The 27,738-nt window shown below is 44.4% G+C and overlaps 1 protein-coding gene across 8 annotated transcripts; it reads right to left on the bottom strand.

Annotated features, from left to right (window-relative positions):
- LOC147884302 (cytomatrix protein-like protein) lies at nucleotides 1-27,738 on the bottom strand. Of its 8 annotated transcripts, XM_087398709.1 has the most exons (13): nucleotides 27,582-27,738; nucleotides 26,988-27,064; nucleotides 26,619-26,792; nucleotides 26,357-26,468; nucleotides 26,128-26,201; nucleotides 25,413-26,030; nucleotides 19,339-19,521; nucleotides 1,469-1,598; nucleotides 1,187-1,329; nucleotides 1,012-1,107; nucleotides 686-790; nucleotides 434-580; nucleotides 1-310 (listed from the first exon to the last, which is right to left on the bottom strand). In XM_087398709.1, the coding sequence occupies exons 2-13, from the start codon at nucleotides 27,030-27,032 to the stop codon at nucleotides 53-55; spliced, it is 2,085 nt and encodes a 694-aa protein (XP_087254835.1). In that variant the 5' UTR covers nucleotides 27,033-27,064; nucleotides 27,582-27,738; the 3' UTR covers nucleotides 1-52. The 8 variants fall into 8 exon arrangements, with proteins under 8 accessions (XP_087254835.1, XP_087254834.1, XP_087254836.1 ...); XM_087398708.1 differs by lacking the exon at nucleotides 26,988-27,064; XM_087398710.1 differs by lacking the exon at nucleotides 26,988-27,064 and having other exon boundaries at nucleotides 1-307.

Genomic DNA, 27,738 nt, shown 5'->3' with positions numbered 1-27,738 from the left:
GCTAAGATCATTATACCCTTGAGCTTCATACATCTACAGCTGGTTCTCAGACCTAGCTTCCAGGACCTGAAGTTAAAATTTTTGGTATAGCAAAGACAGATGAAAATAGTCTATTTTTCATGTTTTGTTGACTGTTCAATGACAAAGGATTCGTGTATTTCCCTTCCGCTTCTCTACAAACATCCACTTCAAGATTGTTGGAATGATTCGTGAAAGAATTGTCCCTAGACATAGAAACTTGGTCTGGATCCACTTGTCCATTGGCACCTTTCTGATCTTCAGTATTTGGATTTCTCAGACAAAGAATCTTCTGTAAGATATCACAAATGATTTAGCAAAGACACGTTCTAAGCTTACACTTTATCAAAGCGCATTTCGATTGCCAATCAGAAAATGAAGAATATGATTCTAATTGTTACCATTTCGATGATACCTTAGACACGCTGGCATCCCCTTCAAAAGATATGAATCGTCCTTTCTTCTCAGATGTGATTCTATCAAAAGAATGTTCCCTCCGCTTGTACTTACCATGTGCAGGTGGATCACTATGGCACACCGGTTGAGACTTAGACACAATAAGCTGCAGTATCAGATTGGCGTGAATTACCAATCAGCAGCCTGTCCGCTACATTAATTGCTATTTTATATTTTTCAAACCCCAAAAGGGAAAACTGGACTAGCTTACTTGAATTCTTCTATCCGTTACACCTTTATTCAGAGGCTTGGGCTGTGTAAATGAATTAGTCTTGCCCAAATGGTTTTTTCCTGTCTGCGCTTTCAGACTGTTCATCTGGGCTTCACAAATCTTCAGTCAGTACACAACATAACTGTGTATTGCAAGGTGAGAGATACAACTAAAAAAGTGCTTCATTAAAAAAAGTGCTTCAGTGGTCAATGGTGTTTACAAGCAACATTTCCCGATGTGTTGTGTGTCACTTGCAAACTCAAAACATTTCCTATGCTTCACTAGAAAGCATATCTTGACATTGATTATAAGCATATATTAAGTACCTTAGCAGGTGCATGATTTGCTTCCTTGTTCCAGTTTTGATAAGTCCTGCTTCTTAACTGATAATGTGTTGAATTACCCTGCGATACAATCAGAGACTGAAGATTCTAAAGAACAGATTAGCAGTGCGAAAAGAGGTTAACAAGACACTATGAAAGTACTGTCAAGGTGACATACCTTTTTGGCCACAGAATTTCCATTAAGTTTGCCTTCACTCATTTTGTTACTCGTGTTCTGAGACTTTTGCTTCTCACCAACATTCCCTTCAAAACCAAGTTTGTTCTTCTTGGCCATCTTGGTTTGTCCGCATACATCCCTCTCTACATGGCATTCAGTAGGCTGTCAAAAACCCCAGGAACAAATGTTGAGAGTGGATTCAAGACTTTTGTACCTGGCAGTTTACAATGCTAAATCTGAAACTCTGCAGAATGCTATGAGTATTTGATAATAAAAGCCCACCATCAATGTAGCTGTTTAGACATGCCTTGATATGTGCTTGATTAATAACAGTAGCAACCGCATCCAGCTCAGCAGTCAAGTTACGAGTGGTTCCATCTTTTGCAGAATTGTGATTGGTTTTCTCTGGTTTCTGCCCTCACAGCAATGCATGAAATCTGTGAGTAATATTAATGGTTGTTCGCTGTCATAAGATCAGATGCATTAAAGTCAATGAAAATGACAGCGAAGACATATTACTGTCTTGAAAAGAGCTATTATTCACCAGCATGTTTGAGGGGGGAAAAAAGGCATTCAAAAATTTGTAATAAGGCACCTGCTAAAGCAACATTTTTAGAAAAAATTAGGCCATACAAATTTTCAGAATCCAAGAAGAAGCAATCCTTCATTACAGTTTTGCAAATTATTTGTTAACACCTAATGTTGTAATGAGCTGTTTGAGAGCATCATAATTCGTTACACCTGAAGTTATCAAGAGCTGTTTAAGAGCATCATGCATACTAAAAGTACACTGTCCTAGGCTTTCACTGAGTTCATCAATTTGGAAGGTGCATTGCACCTTGGTCTTGTATCTCCATTTTCAAGAATAAAGTGAGCCTGGATAAGGAGGGGGGCCCGTCTTGGCCCCTCAATCATATTGCAATTTCCAATGATGTCACTTTGTGTTTAAGCTGTGTAAGTCTTAATTCCAGCTTAATTGCAATCTCTTAAGTTCAAGTATATGTGTTTGGCAACTCGCAATCATTTCATTCAAACGCCTCTACAAAATCCGTTGTCTGAATTGATAGAAAGCACCGAGTAGTTTACATTGGTATCAGAGCTTAGGCAGTGGTCATGTACTCTGTGCTTTCTCTTGTTGAGTCTCTCCTTCATTGAGTCATCTTGTCATCATGGCAGCCAATGGACCTGACCCTCCTCCTAACCTGCATGAGTTGAGTGCTCTCTTGTCAAACATCGCTCAACAGGTTCAAGTGCTGGAAAGCAACCAAGCAAAATCTCATGACATAGGGCCCCAATTCCAAGGAAGAGGCCGTGCGGACAACACCAACTCCAACAAGGAGGAAAGATCATCCTCTTCTTCCCCTCCTCGAGGTAGACGGCATCATCGGAGTCCATCTCCTTCGAGACGTCCACGGAGACGAAGGTATGCAAAGCATAAGATACCTCTTGAAGATAAGCTCTTCAAGTTTACTAAGTACAAGGGAGAGGACAAGCGCAAGGTCTTGCTCGCCTGGATCTGAGACCTCGAGTATTTCTTTTAGGGGGACGAGTACGAAGACAAGGCAAAGATCCAATTTGTCGTCCTACACATGCAAGACCGTGCTTCACTCTGGTGGGCAGCTATGGTCAACACTGGACAACAAGCCCACGCCTGAAAGCGCTTCAAGAAGAACTTGATGAGGCATTTCCTACCTAAGGAGTTTAAGAGAGACACAATGGTGCAGTGGGACATCCTCCGCCAACGCCAAGAAGAGAAAGTCAGTGAGTATGTTGATCGTTTTTAGGATACTTTGTTAAAAGTTCAAGCATTCAGTAGGAAGAATAAAAAAGAGCAGCAAACGAAGTTCTTTGCTGGCCTATAGCATGTCGTTCAGCATGAGGTCGACATTGCCACTCCTACTTCTCTCGAAGACACCATCAACATCCTTGAAGGTGGAGAAGAAACAGTCTTTCTCCAACAAGCGGAACGGCAACAACAACAACAAGCGGAAGTCCCAGGGAATCTCTTCCAAGGAACAAAAGGGTAAGGAGACAGCAAAGGACGCACCAAAAGAGCAAAAGTCAGCCAGCCAACCTCCTTCAAAAAAAGCAGCCCGCACTTTCTGCTCATTGTCTCCACAACAGAAGCAAAAGTATTACTCCGAAGGGCGGTGTTTCAAGTGTGGCGAGCGAGGCCACAACTTCTACGAATGCCCTCAAGCTGCCAAAAACAACAGCAACAAAGAAGCAGCCCCCAAAAAGGCAGTTTTGGTAGTTAACAAGGTGGAAGCACCTCCAAAAAAGTGAGCTGTAAATGACACCCATAGTTTGTTGAAAACATGAGGTCAGGTAAAGGATCAATCCGCTTTGTTTTTGTTCGATATTGGAGCTACTCACAACTTTATTTCTCATGAGATGGCACAGAACTTAGGGATAGCCCCTGAGGATAAAGGAGAAGCCTTGGAGGCAACTACAGCCTTCAAGAACCAAGAAGAGAAGGTATACCCCATCATCAGCAACCTTCGGGTACACATCCAGGGGTACTTGGATCATCTACCCTTCATGGTGGCACTACTTCAAGGATCAGATGTAACTCTCGGCATGCCCTGGCATAAGCAAGTGAACCCCCGAATCAATTACGAAGGAAATATTCTAACCCTCCAACATAAGGGTAGAGATGTGAGCATTACAACGGGAGTTTCAGGAAACACCATTCCTATGGTAAGTCATGCACGATCTCCCAATTTGCTTCAGAAAGGAGTATGTTCTTTTCTAGTGGTTTGTACGCGATAAGCAACCAAGTGAAGAAAAGTCAGATCCTCTCACAAAAGAAAGATTAGATTTCCTTCAGAAATTCTCTAGTTGCTTCTCTCAGGAACTTCCTAGTCACCTCCCTCCTGAGAGACCAGAGGATCACAAAATTGACATAGTTCCAAGGTCTTCATCTCCAAATAGACCCCCATATAGAGTTAGTCAATCTCAACAAGATGAAATCTTCAAGCAAGTCCAAGAACTCTTGGACAAGGGATTGATCCAACCCAGTAGTTCTCCTTTCTGCTCTCTTGTCTTACTAGTCCAAAAGAAGGATAAAACCTTCAAGATGTGCATAGACTATAGAGCCTTAAACAAACAGATGATTAAGAATAGTTTCGTGATTCCTCGTATAGACGATATCTCTGATCGTTTAGGAGGATTTGAAATTTTCAACCGCATAGATCTTAAGAGTGGCTACCATCAGGTACGAGTTGTACCTAAGGACATTCATAAAACAGCCTTCCGAACCACATTTGGCCTGTATGAAGATATGGTAATGCCATTTGGCCGTACCAATGCCCCAACCACGTTCAATCGGCTGATGGAACGGTTGTTCAAGAACTATAGACAATTCACTGCCGTCTTCTTTGATGTCATCCTCAAGGAGCATCTAAAGATTGTATTTCAAATCTTAGCTGAAAATGCTCTTCACATCAATGAGAAGAAAAGTGAGTTCTTTCTTCCTGAGATTCACTATCTTGGTCACATTATCTCACGAGAAGGTGTCCGTATGGACCCAACCAAGATACAGAGAATTGTAGAGTGGCATGACTTAATGAATGCCCATGAGGTAAGGTCTTTTCTAGGCCTATGCTCATATTACCGAAGGTTTATTTGGCATTTTGCTGAACTTGCAGCTCCTCTACATGATCTCACTAAGAAAAATCTGAAGTTTAGATGGACCCAAAAAGAAAAGGACTCTTTTAATGCTCTAAAGCATGCCCTGACTACAGCTCGTGTACTTATCAACCCTGACTTAAGGAAACCATTCCTAGTAGCAGTTGATGCCAGTGGCGATTGCCTTGGGGCTTCTCTTACCCAGGATGGTCATGCTATGGCCTTTGAAAGCCGACGGCTAAAAGATGCTGAACTTCAACATGATATCTATGAAAAAGAACTCCTAGCTGTAATTCATGCTCTCAAACTTTGGAAACATTATCTTTTAGGAATAGATTTTCTTGTAAAAACTGATCATGAAAGTCTTAAATATTTTCTAACTCAACATCTGATCAGAGAGAGACATATGAAATGGTCTACCTTTCTGCAATCATTTCATTTTCAGATACAATATACTCCTGGAAAAGAGAATGTAGTGGCTGATGCCCTTTCTCGTAGACCACGGCTTCACCATATTTCAGTTCCCTATCATGATGAGCTAACAGCCCTCAAAGAATTCTATGAGGGAGATGTTGATTTTGCTCAACCATGGGCACATTTGAAAGATGGAGGCACCCATCATGCCTACCACATCAGGGATGGCTATTTATTCATGGAGAACAAACTATATCACAAAGCATCACAAAGCATCTTAGATCTAAAGTGATGGAGGAAAGCCATAACCCACCCTATGCTGGTCATAGGGGTATTGTGGCCACTTTTTCAGCCATGGATAAGTTTTTCTACTGGCCTAACATGAAAAATGACACTGCTGCCTACATTTCAGCTTGTCTCGCATGTCAAAAAGCTTAGTAGTACAGAGATTGTGAAGGCTGCTGTTGCTGCTCCCCGCTCCTCTTGCTCCCCTCCTCGCTGCCCCCTCCCTTCCGTCCTCGCTGCCCCCTCCTCTCCCCCCTCTCTCCCCTTCTTCCCCCGCACGCTGCCCTCTCCCCTGTGCGCTGCCCCTCCCTTCCTACCTTCTGCAACCTGACCCCCCCCCGCGCCTGCTGCTGCTCCCCCCCGCTGCAGCCTACTCCCCCCCGCGTGCTGCTGCCTCCCTGCACGGCCCCCCCGCGCTGCTGCTTGCACGACCCCCCCTACCCCCTCCCCTCCCCCTGCTCTTCCTTGCTCCCCCCCCCTCTCTCTTTGCCTCCACTTCCCGGCCCCTCTCCTCCCCTCTCCTCCACCCTCCTCTCCTCCACTCCTCCTCTCCTCGTTCCCCTCTCGTCTACTCCTCCTCTCCTCCCCCTCTCCTCCACTCCTCCTCTGCTCTATCCTCCCCTCCTCTCCCTTCCTCCTCCTTGCTGCCTCTTGGCTTCTTCTTGTCTCTCCCTTCTTCCTTCACCCTCTCCTTCATCTGGAGTACCCCTATTCTCTTATAGGGGTCTCCTGGGTTTCAGGAAAGCGAACGGAGTTATTTATTTTTTGTGTTTGAATCGGCCAACACACCTCGATTGACGAATGGGTTCCCATTCAATCAATCCGTCTCTGCTCACACCGGCCACGAGAATTGTCAATTTCTCAAAAGACGAGCTGCAGCAGTTGCAAAAGGACTTGGAGCATGAGTGTTCCACGACTCTCTTCACACGCATTCATGACTCCCACCCCTCCAGGTCACAAGCTAGAGATTGGATGCTTGCGGCACTTCCTCAGGAGCTCGCCCCCCACCTTAAGGATGTTCGTTTGTTGGGACGAGGTTTCTTTCAGTTATTGGCGAGAGGTTTGGCGTGGTAGCAAAGATCCCCCCTCTTCCTGGCGAGCCTTCTTCGACTGCTGAGGCGGTCAGGATGGATGGGGTACCTAGGGTTAGGGTCATTGTCCAAGACCCCAATATTTCAGATGACCACATCATGCTACAGCGACCCAATGGGTCTTTCTTCTGCCAGAGATTTGAGGTTGCAGGTCGGCAGGACCAATGCAAGATTTGCAGATCCTCGAGGCACTTCGCCAAAGATTGCCCAAAGAAGAAAAAGAGGCCCAGAAAGCAACCAGCTCGTACTAGCTTACGACAGAGAGCAGGAGCAAGACCTACCGCTCCACAGGCACAGCCTCAGACACGGGCTCCCCCCCCTCCTAGGGCTACTCGAGTTCCTTCTGCACCCTGCACCACCTCTGGCCTAGGGTGGGTTCCGGTCGCGGTTAGGCCCTCTACTTCAATTCACGCATCCACCTCTTCGGAGGCTACCCCCTTGGAGCCTCGAGAGGAGATTAGTGTTCAAGAGCCTTGTTCGACTCCACGCTTGGATCAGGCTGTACCCTCCTCAGCAGCCCAGGTTGTTGGCACCTCGTCCGGAGCACTTTTTTATTAAGATCCAGTACAAGTGTCTCCCTCTTTGGATAGAGGGAAGGGGTCGGGTAAGGTATTCCAACCCACTTCCTTCCATCGATGAGGATAGCCAGTTGGAATATACAGGGATTGAGCGGCATCCCTCATCACTGTCGCAGACAGCTGATCAAAAATCAACTCCATCCAAATGCTTCAGGTGGTTCCCTAGACATTCTTTTTCTTCATGAACACAAACTGGATGTCAGAGATTGCTCCAAGTCAGGTAAGCTGCTCTCAGGCCGGACTTTTTGGCTTCCTGCCTTGGGAACCAGAGGAGGTACATGCATTTCAGTTTCAGATTCTATTCTCCCTTTGGTCATTAGACACGGTACCATAACCCCCTCCAGGGATCAAAGAAACACACCATTGGTAGGACTCTGGATCTATCTATGTTGTATTGTGTCCATAGCTTTGGATGGAAATATATTATTTTGGTGGTTACAATACATGGAGCTATTTATAAATCCAACAAGGTTTCCATACAATACATCTCCCACAATATATTTCACATTTGTCAATGGCTCAATGAATGGATCTTTAAACAATCCATAAGTCTTCATCCTTGGGAAAAACTTGAGGAGAGATATCCAAGTATCATAATCATACTTTCTGATTGACGGACGTAAGGTTGGTTTCCTCAACCTCTATGCTCCGAACAACAAAGGGGACCGTGTTCTGTTTTGGAAAGAGTTGCTCTCGTGGGCTGACGTTGCGGATTTGTGGATTATTGAAGGTGACTTCAACATGGTTGAGGCACCTTCTAATAAGAAAGGGGGCAGAGAAGGTGGTATCCACTCCCTCAAGAGAGCAGCCTGGGATGCCTTCTTGTTCAACGACTTTTATCACTCCGTTGCTAGTGCTCGGCGAGGTGAGATACTCAGGCGAGAGATTGGTATCCGCCGGCTATTGGCAACCTTACAGAGGGAGGAGCAGAGACGACCATCAGATGCTTGGATACAAGAGCGCCTTGCTGCGGCAAGGACTCACTTGCAAACTTTGGTTGATCAGAGAGCAGAGTATGCCTTTCATGCACGGGAGTCCTTTTGGATACAGATGGAAGAGAGAGTCAATAAACACTTTTTCTCTACACTTGGTCCCAGACATAGTAGAGAGAGTGTCAGGCAGCTTATTGACTCTGACGGCGTTTTGCAGTCCCATCCGGAGACCGTCATGCACTTAGCGACAACTTTCTATGCCTCCCTACTTTCCGCAAATCCTAACACACAAGCCAGAGATGTGGCTAGAGATGAAGTTGGGCAGAGTTTACCTGTGTTGGTCACCCCAGAGATGTTATGCTCACTTGATGCACACTTTACCAACACAGAATTCAAGACTGCTCTCTCCGCCCTTCATAAGGGCAAATGCCCTGGTTCCGATGGTCTTACTCCTTTTTTAATAGCCTTTTGTGATATGATAGGTGATCGTATTACTTCAGCCCCGCAAGGCATTTGGGACTCGGGTGAGATGCCTGTCTCGCTGACCGAGGGACTCATTCACCTTATCCCGAAAGGTGGCAACAGGAATTTTGTATCCCATTGGAGACCCATCACTCTTTTGGGCACTCTTTACAAAATCCTTGCCAAGGTGATCAACATCCGATTATAGCCCCTTCTTCCATACCTCATCCATGATACTCAGACATGCTTTGTGCATGGCAGGATCATTTTTTATGATATCTTTTCCTTTCGGGAAGCCATAGAGTGGGCTATGCAGAGCGGGCAAAGACTCGCAGTTCTACTCCTGGACTTCGAGAAAGCCTATGACAGAGTAGATTGGGGTTTTCTTGAGGGCACTCTTCTACGGTTTGGATTTTCAGGTGCTTGGATTAGAGGGGTGGCCTCCCTTTACAGATCAGCCCACAGCCTGGTTTTGATTGGAGGAGTAAGGGGTGATAGGTTTCAGATTTTCAGATCAGTTCGTCAGGGATGCCCTTTAGCCTCCTTCCTCTTTCTTTTTGTGGCAGAAGCTATGAGTATCTTCCTTAGATCGCAAGCTGAGCTTTTTGGATTGAGATTGCCCTTGAGACAAGAGCAGAAGCTTCTTGACTATGAGTTGGCTGATGACACTACTACTTTTATTGAGGCCTCTTCGCAATCACTTGATTCTTTCCGGACAGCCTTGGATATTTTTTGCTCAGCTGCAGGGGCACACAACATTAACTGGCTTTTGGATTAGTGATGTGGACACTCCAGGCTGGGGAGTTGACATTGGCTTTTCTTGGATTCAGAGGGGTGTTCCTATCAGGTATTTGGGATGCCAGGTAGGATTGGGCATCTCTCCAGCACAACAGTTTGCCCCAATACTAGAAAGTATAAGGAAAAAGATCCTTTTATGGAGCTCTGTCAAACTCGACCTTGCATCTAGAGTTGTGGTAGTGAACCAGGTTCTATTGGCCACCGCCTGGTTTGTGTGTTCTTGCTGGTGCCGGTCTAGGGATTGCATCACTCATATTAGACCAGTCAGTAATTTTTTATGGAGTGGACTTGATGGCACAGCAGATGTTGCAACGAGGGTGGCCTGGGAGACCATTATTCTCCCTACATGTGAAGGGGGCCTTAATATCATTGACCCGGACTTGCAGTGCAGGGCATTGCTTTGTAAGGTGGTGATAAGGGAACTCATGCCTGGAAGGATTTCTTTTTTTGGACGCATTCAAGCTTGCACACCAACCTTGGGAGATGATTGGGTGGACAGTCCTCGCTGGATTTTTACTTCCGCCCCTCTCAGATCTCATGTCTCTCCTCTCATGACTGCCATCCCGAAAGCTTGGGGGAGCTTCAGGAACACTCTTCGAAGGATTCTACCTTCTACCGTCGAAGAGATTGATAGGCAGCCGATCATTTGGAATGATAGTATACTTCACGAGCATGCCAGACCACTGGGCACTTCCCATTACATGCAATGGTCTAAATGGGAGAGAGGCCCCGCCTACACAATAGGCACTTGGAAGGCTTTTATCAGGCTACCTGAGCATCAGAGACTGCAATCCGTGAGTCACCTCAGAGGGGTAGCATGCAGGATTCAGCAGATAGATGCACCCATCCCAATGGAATGGACAGTTGAGTTGCCTATTACTTCCATCACTTGGATGGTAGCTTTTTCGAGGACAACAGTTCCTTTACAGGTGATCGCTCTTCGAGGTCTCGAGAAAGATGCACTGGTCTTTGACGTTGGGGATGGAGGTATACTCTCTACATCCAAGGATGATATTCTTCTAGAGGTTGCCTTTCAGCCTGTCAGGATTGCTGGTTTTGTGGACCATGGAGCGGGCTTGCAGTGGTACTTAGACCCCGACCCTCTACTCTTGGCCTTGGGATCCTGGAGGTTGTGGTTATATGGAGGTGCATCTATCAGGTGCTTGCAATGGGACCCAGGAGAGTGGGAGTGGATAGATCATGGGCACCGAGAGAGGGGGATTCCCTTCTTTCGTTTCACGGTTGGTAATGCCAGGAGATTTCAGCTGAACATTTCAGCTGAACAGTAGGGGTTGGATTCCCTACAGAGCCCCCCATTGGAAAAGCTTCTTCATCACCGCAGATTTGCATAGAAATTTCTGGAGGAGGCTCTGGAAATCCCTCAGAAATAGAAAGATCATTCTTTTCTTTTGGCTTTCTATTCATGGAGGGATTGCAGTGAACCTGTGGAGATCACGATTTGGGGCTGATCCCACTTGTCCTCGCTGTCATTCTGCAGAGGATTCAATGCGACATTGCCATTAGGAGTGGTCCCACGCAGTAGGATAGAGCGGAGGGGTCTGTATCTTAGTCTCACAATCTTTGGCTCCAGAGGTCTACGATCAAGGCGAGCTCATTCCAGGACGGGCAGTTTGGATGGGAGTTCGGACGGGAGAGTCCAGGATTGGGATCCTGAACGTGTACGCCCCAGCGTGCAAACAACACGGCCCGGCCTTTTGGAGGAGGCTATCAAATTGTCTTCCGGATGTAGACTCCTAGATTGTTGGAGGTGACTTCAACAACTTGGAGTTCGAGGAAGACAAGCAGGGCAACGCGATGCCTCTTTCTATGAGATGCTAGCAGCAAAGCGTAGCATCTAGGAGCAGTTCATTTTCATGATCAGTGGCAGAGACCCATGGAGAGAACCAAATTTCAGCAAGACACTTGGCAACCTCCTCTTCTCCCTTGAGCAGAGGAGACACAATGAATTGCTTGAGAGACTAGACCATTTCTATGTTGGGGATTGGACACTACACACAGGCGACTCTATCAGGATTCTGGCAGGTACCACAATGTTAGACCACTCTCCAATAGCACTTCACTTGGATCAGCCCCGTCGAGGTCTCCCCTAGAAGGGGGTTCGCATTCCAAAGGACCTCCTGCAGGACGTGGAGATCCAACAAGCGAGGGATTCACTGGTTGTATAGTCCCCCCACTTGGCTATTAGAACTTAGCCCCAATACCAGAGATTCCCTAGGCAATGAGCTGGGTTTCTCTAGAACAAGCCGATTCTTTCTTTCAACCTTTCTGGTTTTTTTCCGTACTCAGCATATTCGGAGCTATTGTCTTGTATGAAAGCTTTCAAGCATTAATAGAAGGTTTCTTTCTTTGGGGAAAAAAAAAAGAGCATCATGCATACAATTAGAATGGAAGGAATGTAGTCACTGAGGAAAAATATTAAATAGAATTCTGACTTGCCCTTCATCTGCAATGACACTTTATATTGGAATTTTATCACGTACTTCAAGCTTGTCCATGTATCACTTTGTTTCATCACCTACAAGCCCTTAAAGCCATAATCTAGCCACGGCCCTCATCATTAATGCCAGTCTTGCTTATAATCTATTTTGCCTTATACAAAATAGTGCGCACAAAAAAAGCTTTCGAAATGAGCGCATGCATATCCTGGATCTATTCCAGAGCAGAGGCTGAAGGAAGGCTAAAGGATTGGAGGCTGAACTTTGTATAAGTATGCGTGCATTTATACACATTCTTGTATTCAAATCACTAGGTGGTTACTACTCCTTCATCCCTCCTAGGCGCCCTCAGCCCTCTCCTTCCGCCTCCACTCCAACCCTGTACTCCAACCCTGTTACATCCCCACGAGGATGTAACTAGCTTCGCAAATCCTAAGCTGAGGCTGACATGGTCTTGGATTAGACCTGGGGAGTCAACGTGGGGTCTACCAAGGATAAGTAGTAACCTAAGGGCAGCGTGGGATCTAACTAAGGATTAGGATTAACCTAAGGATAGACCTAAGCTAGCAATAGAGAGGTCTAGAGCACTACAAGTGTGCTAGCCTCCTATACTTGGCAATGGAGTGCTAGCCAAGTCAAGGTAAGCCAAATTGGGTTGAGGCTTAACTATAAAGCAAGGGATGCTTGCTTTAGAGTAGCTAAGCTAAGAATAGGGCTAAAGGCAAAGCAAGATACCTAGCCTATAAGTATAGGCTAGGAGCTCAATCGTGGGGGTCAACAGGAGGATGCATTCCTGAGAGACCAAGACCTACTGGCCAAGGAGAAACAACTAGGGGAAAAGATGGGATGCAAGTCTGGACTCTGATGCTAGCTGTTTCTCTCAAGGTGGTTTAAACCTCTAGCTCGAGGGTGACTCGGACAAGTCTACGACTGGGTGGTGAGCTGCTAGCGTCAACCCTTATGGGTTGAGTCTAGGACAGATGCCTTGACCCGAATGGGTTGTTTGCACACTCATCATGTGTTCAATTTAGGCTTCCAGTTATGGAGCAGTCCAAGATACCTCACCAAGGTATAGGGTTGACTAGACCCGGTGAGGGGTGTTACAATTCGTATTAGAGCCACTCCATATTAGGAAGAATCCCACCTCATACTCTGAGGGGAGTCTCTAGGCCATGGTGCGCCAGAGATGGATCTCGTCATCTCTCCAGATGAGGTTTCGAGAGAAGATCTAGCTAGGATATGGATCTTGCGAGAGATTTGCTATTGGATTTCATGGTCGAGGATCTAGATAGGACCTTGGTGCCTTCACCTTCCAAGTTTGTGCCAAGCTTTGGAAAGCTTGTGATTGGAGGATAGGTTATTGGGCAATCTCTGCTTGGCCCTCAAGACATCCAAATTGGCGTTTCTTGGTTTTGAAATCTGGACAGAGCTTCGAGGAATCCCTTTAAGCCTTTCCTATGCTTGCGCAAGGGAATCCTTAACTTGTGCATAGGGCTGGGACTTCTTATTGAGTGCAAGATTGGAGATACTCCGAGGCTTCGGAGAAGCCATGTGAATCCTTGAGAGCCTTGGATCACTCCTAGGTCTAGCACTAGATTTGTGCATGATAAGAAGGGGGGAAGACGATTCACTATAGATCTTCTACAAGGTTGAATCCTTGTGAACTGTTTAGGGAGTTTTCTGAAAATCTTTTGCCATGAGGCAAGGCGCAAGCATGCAGTACAGTAGCCAAACACGGAAGGGAGCTGCATGAGAAGGTGGTGCACAGAGGAGTGCTGCGGAAGGCATAGTGGGAGAGCACCTCTAAAAGACGTGAAAAGACATGTTTTGCAAAGCACCGAGCGGAAGGCAACGCACACGAAACTTCTCGCATGAGACCCCGAAGAACTTTGAGGAGGGCAAGGCCACTAGGCGAAACCTGTGTGCGCAAGAAGAGGGCTGCTGAACGCTTAGAGATTTGCCTCTTTCAATGCAAGAAACGAGGACTTGGCAAACTCCAAAATCTAAAAGCAGGGTTGAATCCGGAATCTGCAAGCAAAGTTGAACTTGAAACTCTGAGGCAAGGGCTTTCTCTGTTTTTTCAAGTCTTTGGACGAGGAACGGGGTGTCCTAACAGGGTGACTCCCCCCCCTTGCGAATAGACCCTTAAAACCCTTAAACCTTGGGAAAAAGAGATCCCCTCCCCGGTTCTCCCAAACGGAAAGTCGGATTGGAACAAGATTTTAAGGGGGTGATCCACCCATCACGTACCCCCTATAACGGTATCTAGAGCTCCAATCCACTCAAAATAAGTAGCCCAAATGGAGCGCACCAGTTTACAGCAGAAATACCAGAAGAAAAGCTTAACAGAGAAGGAAGAAGAGACCAATTGAAGTGGTTTTTTGACACAAGCGAAGCGGGAGTCAGATAAGTACCACCAACTCTACAACACTTGACTTTTGCTGTAAAATAAACCCCTTTTCTGAAATTACAGCAAGTCATTTCCTCTCTTGTAGTACTAAAAGGAAAGAATGGGAGGAGAAGGGATATTTAATAATGAACTTGTCCTTTTTCCTCCACTATCAGAAGGAGATAGGGAGAGAGAAGAGGATAATGTAGATGAGAGTTACACACATATTGAGTATGATAACCCACGTATAGAATTACCTTCATCTCTCCTTCAAGAATCTCTTGATAGAGAGTTTTCCTTTAGAAACGAAGGGAGAAATAAGTCCATCCAAGAGCAAGGCGCTGAGTTTACACCTTTAACTCAAAATCCCATACACATGGATTATAATCCAAGTGCAAGAGGGAGAGAGGAGTCTCCCGTTGATAAGCTGGTTTCTCAGCTTAGCCATATGATTGAACAATCCATTATGACAAAATTAGGGACTAAGAGAGTGCTGAATTTTGGGGATGATGATTTAAATACCCCCTCAAAGAGAGCTAAATTTCAACCTCGAGAGAGAATAGAGTTCCCAAAGTATGATGGAACAAGAGAGGCAGATAAAATCCTTAATTGGATTCGCCATTTTGAGCTATATTTTTCCCATCAAGATAAGACCGACCACGAGAAGCTTGCTCTTGCCACACTGCATCTATAGAAGGATGCTTTGATGTGGTGGTCATTATCACAAACGGAAAAAGAGCCTATTCTTCAATGATCCAAATTTGTAGAGCAACTTAAGGCCATTTTCATGCCTTCGAGGCATGAAGAAGAATTGACCTTCCGCTGGGAAAGGTTCAGGCAATTCGATGACGAGAGTAACGCTGAATTTACAGCTAGGTTCTCGAAACTCTCTTTAGAGTTACCTGAGAAGAGTGAGGATGATAGAAGGAAGAAGTATTTAGCAGCCCTAAGCCCAAAAGTGAGGTATGAGGTTGAAATGTTCAACCCAACCACCTTGAAAGACCTCACTAAATTGGCTGAGATTGCTGAGAGGAAATTGAATCCTCGGAAACCTTTCAACAAAGAAAAAGAGAAAGCTATTGTACAAAATGTTAACAACCAACCACATCCTAAAGCATCTGATAGGAGGAATAGGGCTGAAATAGAAGAGTTGGAAAAAGAGATTAAAGGTCTATAGTTTCTAGACTTAGTAGCTCTCCATCGCAAAATCATCTATAGCCAAGGTCTACCTAGTTCAATAACACATTTGGGTGAGAAAACATCTTTTGAATACTCACCAGTTTGTTGAGAATATGTTTCAGCTTATTGAGCAGGTTACTATAAAGAGATTTCAGCAGCTTGGTATTCAAAAGAGAATTCTGAGTATGAAGAGATATTGAAGAGGCACTGCAGTGGTACTTCTGCATTTTGAATATTCAGCATCAAGAGGAACCATAACTTGAAGATGAAATTTAAGTTCTGATTCAAAAGAGATCATGTACTACCAAGAGAAGATTATTTGCAAATTATAAAGAGGAGATGTAAATGCAGAAGTAAAAGAGAAGCGTACACAAGAGAAAGAGACAAGAGAGGATCCAGAAGAGGACTTCTGCCCATTCAATCAAGAGGGAGTGTCATGACAAGAGAAATCACTAATCTATGATTAGTAGACATTGAAAACATTATTATATATTATACGCCAATGGTGTAACATATATATGTATTTATGATGGACATTGACCGATTTGTTATGACAGTGGATCATCTCAGTAGATAGAACTAGTCGAGCTGGAGCCACTGCTTCAGACAGCATCGAATTTGGACATGTGATACTTATTCTATTAATAAAAATGTGCACACACGTGTCTAGGTCCTAGGGGCAATAGGAAGGGAAGGGTGCATTAAGGTGCATTGAATGGTAGATGCATGGGCCATAGGCTAAGGATAGGTGTAAATGGGAAGATGGAACTTGAGTGATCTCAAGGGACATTAATGAAAGGGTATCACCCTTTCATTGTGAATCTCACATAGTATTTTTCATTCACCTTGCATTCATCCGCCATCTCTCACACACCTTGCATGTGTAGGTCAAAAATAGAAACAAGTACTCTCACAAGAGCACTCTTCCCCATTAGAGGACCAATTGGCATTCAAATTCTACATGCATTGCACACATTTGCATTCTCGAAAAGTCTGGTTCTTCACATGAAGGACAACCACTTATACATCAACGCCAAGAAAAGCAATTTTTTCTTGGAAGAGGTACATTACTTGGGCTACATCATCAATCCAACAGGTGCTCGCCTGGATCCAGCCAAGGTGAAGGATATTATGGAGTGGGAGGTGCCTACCACAACACAAGAGATCCGGATGTTTATGGGCATTTGCCGAGCCTACCGGAAGCATATCAAGGAATTGGCGAGATTTGCAATACCCATCACCGATCTTTTACAGGAGGTAAAAGCTAGGAGACAACCTATCACCTTTACTCCAACAGCTCTTTCAGCCTTCGAGAAATGCTATGTTGCAGATGCTCAGTCCCGCTAGGAACAATACGTACCCCTAGTTCAAGGGATCCTCAATGACACCCATTCTTCCAGCATGGGTCGGACTCCCTATGAGGCAGCTTTCGGCAAGAAGTTCAAATCCCTTCTCACCAGGACATCCAAGAAGGTATACGAAGCCGATTGCATCACAGAGACCTATGAGCAGATCATGGAGTTTGTAAAAGACCGCATTGCCAAAGCTGAAGAGACCTACCGAACGCAAGCCAACAAGCACAGGCGTGATGTAAGCTACAAGGAAGGGCTGTGGGTTTATCTGCGGATCATGAAGAAACGTCTCTAGCAGATTGGAAGGAAATGTCCGAAGCTTTCTCATCGAAGTTTTGGACCCTTTCCAATCATCAAGGTGGTGAACGATGTAGCCATGAAGTTGCAGTTACCTTCGACATGGACCATGCACCCAATATTTCATGTGTCTTGGCTCAAACCATATATGGGTCCGACACTCACCATAGTACCAGATGTGGAGCAGCCTGAAGTTGTAGATGAGACCAAGATCGTCGAACCAGAGCAGATTTCACTTCATCGGTTCAAAAGGGGAACAGGAAATCGACAACAGTTGTACGCCGTCAAGTTCAAACACAAGGGCTCCCACGAAGCACCATGGATGGCGGAAGATTTTTGCGCAAGCTATCCAGACCTCCTTGCAAACTACAAGGCGGCTTTCTCTCTACCCTAGTTCGAGTTTCAACAAAAGGGGATGTCACGGGCATCCACTGGCCATACTAGACTGCCACGCAGGCAACCAGCACAGCAGCAGTCCACGCAGCAGCCATAGCAGCAGCAATCACGGCAAAGGCACCACGTCAGCAATGCCACCTCAGCAGCCAGCCGGTTGCCACGTGGACTGGACGGTGCCACGTCAACCTAGTCAGTGGTGGGCAACATTACAGTCGGCCATTCTGGTCGGTCTATTTTGAGACCCAAGGAAGCCTATAAAGAGCAGCCCTTTGGCCTTCATTTCTCATCCACTCCTCAGGCCTTCAAGCCCTCAGAGCAGCACAGTCAGGCCTCCCCGCAGCAGACCAACAAGGTAGCCTCAGCCTCTTCAAGGATCTAGTGAGGATTCACCTCCTCTAGGTAGTCTAGTCTTCTAGTTTTGCAATGAGGGTTTCAGTCCCTCCATACACTTGTATTCAGCCCTTTGGGCAATCATTCTATTTCCGATTCAGAGGTCCACTACATTCTCTCCCTCTGATTCTCTCTCGCATCCACAGCTCACTGTGTGTATTGAGTGCATCATCCTGCAATTGCAGTTAGTATTGGGCAGGAGAGAGAGTGAGGATAGTCTATCTCCCACTACAAGGGCCTTCTATTCATCCTTGATCACCCGTGGGTGGGCTGAATGAGTCAAAGAATTTTACTGATTTTATCAAACCACCATCTTATAACTTAAGGGTGGAATAGAGTATAGTATTTTTGCTCTACTTTTGTAATGGTCAATCTAAGTATGCCACAAATATTTATAATAGACGATTACTTTTGTCCATGTTTGATGCTGCCTGCCTTGAATGTCTTATTCGCTTCTCTGTTGAATGGAAACTTTTGTGCTATTTCCATTGCTTTTGAATTTTATTCGTGTTCCAAATAAATGCTGTTATTGAGATCAACTTGTGTCCCTAACCTAAATCATTCTATGGTCTTAAAACCTGTTTAGACCAATGTCTCCCTAACAACAGCCGGATTGGCCGGGGCTGCGTAGTATGGGATGTGCAGTCTTACTTGGGATTGACTAAGGTTAGTGGGTTTAATACAAGGCACAATGAATGATTTGATTAGTCATGGATTTGACTAACTAGCCATGGGTTTTACAAGCAATAAAGGTTGTTGGACAACCTGCTGTTCTGAAGGAATATTGTATGGTTGATCATGTTACCTTTTTATGAATCTTGGGTGAGACCTTTTAATGCTTGATATCCTGAAGTGAGGATTCCTTGCATAGTGGCAAGCTGATAAAGAAACACAGCAAGCTGATCTTGTGCTTGGATTGAGCACGAGAAGGGAACACAATCTAAGGCTCTATGTTCCAATGAACATAGAGAAATTTTGGGTTCTCAAAGAGATCGTAATTATTGGAAAAGCAATACAAGAAGTATGATCCTTGGAATGAGGATTTCTTCTGGTAACTTATGGGAAAACTCTGGATAGAGTTAACCTTATGGACAAGGTTTTGAGATGTCAGATGACATCACTCAGCCCAGTAGATACTTGGCTGAGTTTCCACCTGCACCTCTCCCTCAAGGCCAAGGTTATGAAAGACAGGTCAGGGATCCCTTTTCAAAAGAGAGGGAGAGAAGAAAATCTGGGAGATGGTTTTCTGGAATCTGTTATCTATACTTCAATGTTCTAAATGCAACTAGGGTTTCAATAAATCAGCTGTCACAAGGCTATGTTTACCACGAGATTATTACCATTGTTATAGTAAAGGTTCATCTGTCCATTTGAGATTTTCCTATTGCATCTTAATCCCATCCAGCTTGTAACTATTTACTCTAGTGAAAGGAGGCAACATGTGCTTTCCCTTTGTCTTTCCCCAATTCATTGCTAACTCATTACTTTAGTTGGTAACTTTACCTGTTTATCTTTAACTTGCATTTCCAAGTCAGCATACAGCATTCGTAGATTCTGATTTTCCATCCTCAAATCCTCCATTATTTTACTGGCCTTCTTCAACTCTTCCTCCTTCATATGCATAAGCTTTTCAGCTTCTAAGATGTCCAATGCTGGAAATTGCAGCTTTTTGTTTGCCTCGTCATCCTGCCCGAGTAAGAACAAGAAGGCTAAATTAAGAAACCCAAGAGAGGAGGAATTAGTGATGCAAATTGTGAAGGTGCTAAATTTGAAAAAGTCAAGGTGCACACAGAACCTCAGTGAGCTTTCTTAAAAGTGAAATGGTGACCTGCTCTAAAGAATGCAAATAGAATTAATGGCAAGTACAATATAATCTCTCTCTCTCTCTCACACACACACACATTTATTTCTCTTTGACACATAATTGGGGGAACAATTTAGTATGATTTCGGTTGTACCACAGATCTTGTTTCCTTTCACACAGATAGATTTAGAAAGAAAGAAAGAAAGAAAGTTTATTAAAGTCTTCGGAAGACCGATGGGTCTATGAGACTATGAAAATCCTGATACAACAAGCTGTGGTAGTGGAGCTACTAAACGAGCGTCCATACCAATGCAAAATGCAAAAATGCAAAATGGCAATACTAAGTCCTAAGTACAACATAGTCATGTCGATGGTCGTCTATATATCTCAGCATCGTCATCAATATCATCATCATCATCGGTAGCAGCAAGATATCAAGATGGATGAGGCAATGGAAGCATGAAGTTGGCAATAGAGTGCTGTCGGCCACTTAGAGGTGCGGTCCTAGCACGTCTCTTGGTCGTAGCTCTGCGTCTAACCAAGGCTATTGTGACCCTCGTCGGTTGGGCTCCGACTCTAAAAGGGGAGGGGATGTCCCCAAGTGTGATCTATGTGTCGACCCTCTGTCTGAGCTATTGGGTCACGGTCATGTCGAGGCCTCGTCTCGTGGGGGTCCATGTGATCTAGCTGAAAGAACTCCGTGATAGAGCTCTAAGAGGGATCAACCAAGGAAGAAGTCTGCTCCTGTCTTCGTGCTCGGAGTATCCTCTCGCGGTATCTAAGTGTCTCATGAATGAAACCTGCCAAACACCGCTGGTCTGAGTAGGAGAGGAAACAAGCCAAAATCCCATAACTATCCTAAGAAAATGTTTAAAAATATTTTTTCTTGTTATTCCTTCAACCTTGTTGGGCTTTTTTTTTTCCCCATAAAAATTACTTCATTAAATATGAATGAAAACCGCGAGAGCAAGCTCAAGTGCAGGAATACATCATGCAATGCATGAGGGAAAAAAACATCTCAAAATGAGCTAATAAAAGACTGAAAGTGGCACCTCAACCCTAAGGGAGACTCAGAGAAGAAAGGAGATCCTCTCCAAACTTTGAAAAGTTAACTCTCCTGGCAATAGCTGCTCTGGAGGATCCCTGCATGCTTGCCCATATGGCCATCAGAGTGTGTACTGTATCAGTCCAAAAACTGGCCATAACGTGAGAAGGGTGAACCTGAATACCCTCCATCGCCTATGTACACATGGCTCTCCAAATATGCCAAGCTACAATGCTAGCCAGAATCTCCCACGACGTGTCTACTGAGGCATGAGCAGCTCTAAAAGGAGTGAAGGAAACATCTTGGAGGGCCGTACAATGAGAGCCATGTCTCGAAAAACACTCAAGGAATAGTAAGAGATAGCCAAGCCACTGAGCCCCAAGTCATATAGAAAGGTATTGTATGAAAGATACTGAAAATCCTAACAACACCTTTCTAGATCCTCCTCGCCTGTCTGCACTCCCAAAGGCAATGTTGTACGGACTCAACTGCAATGTGACAACGAGGACAAGTAGGACAGCCCCGAACCTGGATCTCCAAAGCTTCACTGCAATCCCTCCATGAATAGAAAGCTAAAAGAAAAGAGTGATCTTTCTATTCCTGAGGGATCTTCAGAGCCTATGCCAAAAAAATTTCCACACAACTACGAAAATTTGAAAACTATCCCAGTGAGGCGCTCTGGAGGGCCTCCAACCTCTACTGCTGAGCTACAATCTCCGAGCATTTCTAACTGTATAGCGAAAGAAGGGGAAGCTCTTCTCTCGATGCCCCTCATCAATTCATTCCCACTTCCCTGGGTCCCACTGCAAGAACCTAATAGGGAAACCACCATATAACCAGAGTCTCCAAGACCCCAACGCAAGGAGAAGAGGATCAGGGTCAAGATACCGCTGTGAGTCCCTGTCCCACTCCATGAAGCCTGCAATCCTGACAAGCTGAAAGGCAACCTCCAAAAGAATATCATCAAAAGAACTGGTAAGTCTGACTCCAACAGGCTTCAGTGCTTGATGATGATTTGAGGAGGGGGGAGGAAGCCTTTTATAGAAGCCTTGAAGTCCCTAGAGGTGGCCTGGTTCTATTAGGACTGGACCGACCTTGGCTAGTTGGCCGACCAACTTGGTTCGTTATTGGCCGACCGCTTGGGCAGCCAATAAATGAGGCTACCAAGGGCTCTGTTCCTTGCTGTTGCTGCACCCATACAACCCACCATGGACCTTTGATGCGCAGCCATTTTACTGCCTGCTTCAGCCCCATGTTTACTCCTATGATCCCTCCCCCTCACGGCCATATGCCCCCCATGTCCTCCTCATATAGGGGGCTCATAGGTGGGGGACATTGACTTCCAACACCCTCTCAATGATGCCACTGTGGGCCGATCCCCATGCGTCGAATGAGGTGTTCCATTTGCTCCCGTAGGTACATTGAAAAGATTGTCGGCAACAAATAATGCATCAACTCCATGACGTTACCAATGATGAGCTTTCGTACAAAGTGGTAATGGACTTCAATTTGCTTCGTCTGTGCATGAAACACACGGTTCTCCGCGGGCGTCATGAGCTCCCGTACAAAGTGGTAATGGACTTCAATTTGCTTCATCCGTGCATGAAACGAGTGGTTCTTCGCAATGGCATTGCAACTCTGGTTGTCACACATAACCAAAGTTACCTCCTTTGAAGTCACATCCATATCCTCAAGGATCCACATGAGCCACAACATCTCACATCCGGTACTCCGTCTCTATTCACAAAAGAACTGAGGGTTGTTTCTTGCTCAACCAAGAGATGACCCCTGATGCAAGCACAAAACAATACCTTGTTGTCGAATGCTTAGTGTCGCTATCACCTGCCCAATATGATTTACAAAATGTGCCTAACTCATTTCATGTGGTGTATGTAATCAAGTACCCTTCAAGTACCTCAACATTCGTAGACCTGCCTTTGAATGATTCTCCCTTGGATTCATAGAAAACTGACACAACCCCCCAACAGCAAAGGAGATGTCTGACCTATGTTGGTTGAGTAAAGCAAATTGCCCACCAACCGTCGATACTCACATGCATCCACCAACTGAGATGAATCATGAATACTCAGCTTTGGCTCTGTCTCCTTAGGTGTCACTGTTGTCTTGCAATCTTCCATGTGAAACCGCTTCAGCAACTCCCAACAATATTTCTCCTATAAAATGAAGATGTTGCCCTTGTTCTAATTGACCTCAATCCCAAGGAAATAGTGGAGAGATCCTAGGACTATCATTTTGAACCCCTTCAAGAGCAGCCTCTTGACCTAAGAGATCTTTCTGATCACCGGTAAGGATCAGATCGCCCGCGGGCCACATATAGGATCAGAACCAACCTTTATCCCCCCTCTATAAAGAGGTAGAGAGTTGCATCCGATGGCTTTGATTCAACTCGAGCTTCATGAAGAACTCATCGATGCGCTAGTACTACGCTCCTGGGGCCTATTTCAGCCTGTATAATGCCTTCTACAGCTTGCATACCTTTGAAGCGGTCCCTAGAAAAGGTGGAATGCGTGAGGTAATGCCCACAGCCATGCAATATTATTTAGCATAGGATTTTTTGGGCGCCTTAAGAGACAATTTATGTACTGTTTTGCAAAAAGGGCAACTCCTGTCACAGATCTCTACCTTCCTGTTGTTGAAGGAAGCACATTTCAGATCTGAAATTGCTTTGACTTATCCCTAATATTGGCACATCTAGACTTTTCGCGGTCTTTCATTGTGGAGGAAAGTGCCAATGAAAAAGGATTGGGAGCTGAAACGTGAAGTACTTCATCTATAACTTACCTAAACCATCGGATGATCATGGATTAAATTCTATATTAATATTTTAGTAAAGTGTAGTTAAAAGTTTGAACTTTGTAACTAGTCTCTATATTACTGATTTTTTGAGTCTAAAGTGCACACAGTAATGTTCAGTGAGCACTGAGGAACGAATCATCATAAATATAAGTTGCAAACCCTTTAAAGATTTATATATTTCCAAAATCTTTTCTATTGACCTACTTTCAGGATACATGTAGTTCTACTTTCTAGTTCTTAGGTATGTTCTATTTTTGGAGTGGACTTAGTCTATTTTAGAGTTTTAGTGTTTTCTAGTACTTGGACTATATATACAAAGTACTTGTACTTCATTTCGTTGAACATTTCAGTTCGATTTCACTTGTGTTCACTTCTTGTTCTCGTGTTCACAACTCTTCTCCATTATTGTTCCTACATCTACCAACCCAAGAATCCTGCTATTGATATCTATTATATCCTCTGGCTTTGCATTCATTTCCGTTGTGAGCTTTCACAACATCCAAGCCACAAGATGACTCCGAATCTAGCGTTTTCTAGTACTTAGACTATATATACCAAGTACTTGTACTTCATTTGGTTGAATATTTCAGTTGGAGTTCACTTGTGTTCACTTCTTGTTCTCTTGTGTTCATAATTCTTCTCCATTCTTGTTCCTACATCTACCAGCTCAAGAATCCTCCTGTTGATGTCTATTGTATCCTCCAACTTCGCCTTCATTCTCATTGTGAGCTTTCACAACATCCAAGCCACAAGATGACTCCGAATCTTTACTTTCCAGATCGGATAATTGGTCCCATCCAGCTTCCTGGACTCTCCAAAGTCAGGGATAGTATAAGAAGGAATATGACTAGAGAAGGAAGGAAGAGCAGTGGCTGAAGAGGTTTCTGACTTCGATATGTTTGCTGCAATTTTCACACAGTAAAATCTCCAAATAGAGCTTGCGGCAAATGGAACAGAACTCTGCAAACCTAAGTCGAATCGGAGTCACATTCGAGTAGAACAACTCCTTCCTTCGATGTGTGAATGTCTAGATGGAAACGGAGGAAAGACTCTCTCTAACCTCGCGAACTATGCATAATAGGAGCAGCTCCATCTCACACTCAATGATGCATTGAATACCTCACTCAAACAATAGAGCATAAACAGCATACACAAGAGAGAGACTTAGATCGTAGTCCTCCACCAAGTGGTGGACAAAACAAGCTCAGAGATGAGCACGAAAGGACCAGCAAGGGGCTGGACTGAAAACTGGGAACTCTTGCTCTATGCTGCCTTTGTTGGCTTCAGTGGCTGATGATGAAGTTGGGGGGGGGGAGTGGCCTTTAATAGAAAGCAGTGAGCAGATTTGAAGTTGAATGAGGTGGCGGCACCTCCTGGACTGGGTGGCTGAATCTCCACGATGGGACAGCAAGTGCACTCGAGGATGATGGCAGAATCAAGGTTGAGAACTTGGCTCTGATACCACTGTTGATGGGAGTGAAGGGAGAGGGCACGAAGTTGTACTGCATAAAAGATTTGACTGAAAGTACAACCATACACTATCAAGGAGTCATAGAAGTTAGATTTTAGTACTAACTATACTAACTGTCCCAAGTGGACTAACCTTCAAGGCTCATACCAGGGAAATGTGATGAAAATGCAAATGAGTACATTGCTATGCAAGGAGCAAGGAGAGGTATAATGCAACTACACATAAAAAAACCTGAAGATTTCTGGAATGCTTAGCTGCAAATGTCCACCCATGAACAGGGAGGAGAGACAATAAAAAACAAGCATACACAGTAGTACTTTGATTTTAAGACCTACCCATTTCACAATCTTGTTGATATTTTAGGACCACATGTCACATGCAAAGCATGCTCACGTGAGCAGGGAAGAAAAGAAGAAAAAACACAATGTTCACAATAGTACCTTGGCTTCTACGTCTTGCCATTTTTGTTCCAAATCAATCTGTCTAGGACCCTCTTTACTTGGATTGGAGATTCTGTTTGGCACACTGAGCAATAGAGACACTTTTGAGTTCTCTGACACTATGGTGCTCAAGTCTTTCTCATTGACACTGCAACCTGCCAACGGTAGTTTTGAGAGTTCGTTCCGAAGATGATGAAGCTCTTGCTCTACTGCTTGCACATTTATCTGCAAAACTGTTACCTCAATTGTCTTATCATCATGGGCTTTCTGTAATTCATCTACCCTAGATTGAAGCTTCAGCAGATTGTCTTCAGCAATTCTAAGCTTTTCTCCTTTCGCCTTGAGGCGACCACAATAATCATCCTCCATCCTCTTCAACTGATCCCAAACGAAATTCTTCTCCCTTACCAGAGCAGATACCTCTTGCTTTCGCTTTGAGCTAAGAGCGTACTGCTCATCCCTTAGTCTTTCAACCTCTACCTTATGCTCTTTCCTCAATTTTTCAAGCACATGTTGAATTGATTGAGTTTTTTCTGCTTCATGTGTTGTCTCAGTCGATTGAGACTTTAAACCTGCCTCTCTCCTTATAAAGGCTTTGTTTGTTTCATGGAGCTGATTCTGCATATCCAGTTCCATCACCATGCTTATTAGTAATCCAAAATGGAAACAATGCAGGGATAGATATAAAGCAAAGAGTTTCTTACTGCTGCCATACTTTTTTTTCTTGAAGCTGAAGACCAAGAACCTGCAGCCTTGAAGACAAAAGATCAACGTCATCCAACGCTCCCTCTACATAGCAAAATGCACAAAACGGTCAATGTAAGCATAGCACACATGCATATCCCTAAATAACTCTGGTAATATACAGTATGGTTGACCATCACAAAATTGGAAATTGTTTTATTATGCCCAGCTGCTTGTAAGGACAAATGCATCAAACTGACCCCATCTCAGCTTGAAGCGTAGAGCTTCCTGTCGATGAAAACCAATCGAAATATTGAGACTAGCAATTTCATAAGCCTGAGCAATAATTTTGCTGTTGTGATCGCTCTTTACCTACAGGAAACAAAATGTACATTGAAGATATCCGCTAATAAAGTAAATATAAGTTAGACATTAACGTGTGCACTAACCCCCCATGTACAATTGCAAACTAAGCAGCGACTCAGATTGAGAGAATGTTAGGTGAGAAATGGTGTCACTTACACTAGTCAACGATTCCTCCAGCTGTTTCTTGTCTATTTTCCAGAGATCGAGGTGTATTCTCAACTTTTCTCTTAAAAGCTCTTTTTCTTCCAAAAGCACCCCTGTCTGTTCCAATGCTGCAGCTTCTGCTTGTTTCGATTCTTGAAGATCCAACATTGCCATGTCTAACCATTTCTGTAGGACAAATTGTTGTGAATTCTCTCTCTCTCTCTCTCTCTCTCTCTCTCTCTCTCTCTCTCTCTCTCTCTCTCGCGGGCCTAACTACATGTAGTGTCTGATTGTCTAAACCGTCTCATGAATTTATTTGCTAAAGTTAATCTTCGTCCAACCTCTTCAATGGCTTTGAGTAATTACTTTCGCAAGCGTTACCTTAATTCTGAGTTTGCATTTCTTGAATCGATCGACTCCAATCATTGATTATCTGTTCCACTCTCAAGCACTCCAACCTATAATCAAGTTAATATCAATGTATGCGACTATTTCTGAAGCAAGCTACATCCTCTACGAGATCATTTTGATGTACATGTTCCGCAACATTTTTTTGCCGATCTGCTCTAATTATTGAAAATTCCTTCCACTCGAGCACTAGAACCTACAGTCAAGTTGATGTTATTTCTGCAGGAATCTGCATCCTCCATTCGCTACACATTGTAGCATATATTGTATTGCAAAATAATCTCGTCAAAAGTACCTTAAGTCGGACTTGTTCTAAGGGTTATGTTTAAGCCTTAGCTAGCGAAGAGAACCCCACAGCACGAAGAACGGTGAGTGCAAAGACGCCGGGGTTTACAGACGGACATAGGGCGAGGAAATCCATTATGGGGGAGCAGGTTTGGAGGCTCGGATAAAGCTAGAATCAAGTCACTATCACAATGGTTGTCGTTCTGGTAAAGTTCTCTTCGCGTTTGTAATGTAGAAGAAACGAAAGCAACGAGCTGGATGATGAGTAGACAACAGCCATACCTTCAACTCGCGGTTGTCCATGGGCGAGATAATCTTGTGGTTCATCCAAGAATGAGGAAACCGCGAGCCTGGAGAGTGAATTCAGTCCTCGATAAATCCCTGCTCTAAGCGCATGAAACTTGCCTTCCCTCCGTCTCTCTCTGTTTTTTTTTCGTGC

Source organism: Dipteris shenzhenensis, chromosome 27 (genome assembly GCF_047967505.1).
Source record: "Dipteris shenzhenensis isolate YYH24624 ecotype China chromosome 27, Dip_SZ_1.0, whole genome shotgun sequence".
Lineage (NCBI taxonomy): Eukaryota > Viridiplantae > Streptophyta > Polypodiopsida > Gleicheniales > Dipteridaceae > Dipteris > Dipteris shenzhenensis.
This window is presented reverse-complemented; position numbering and strand designations above follow the sequence as displayed.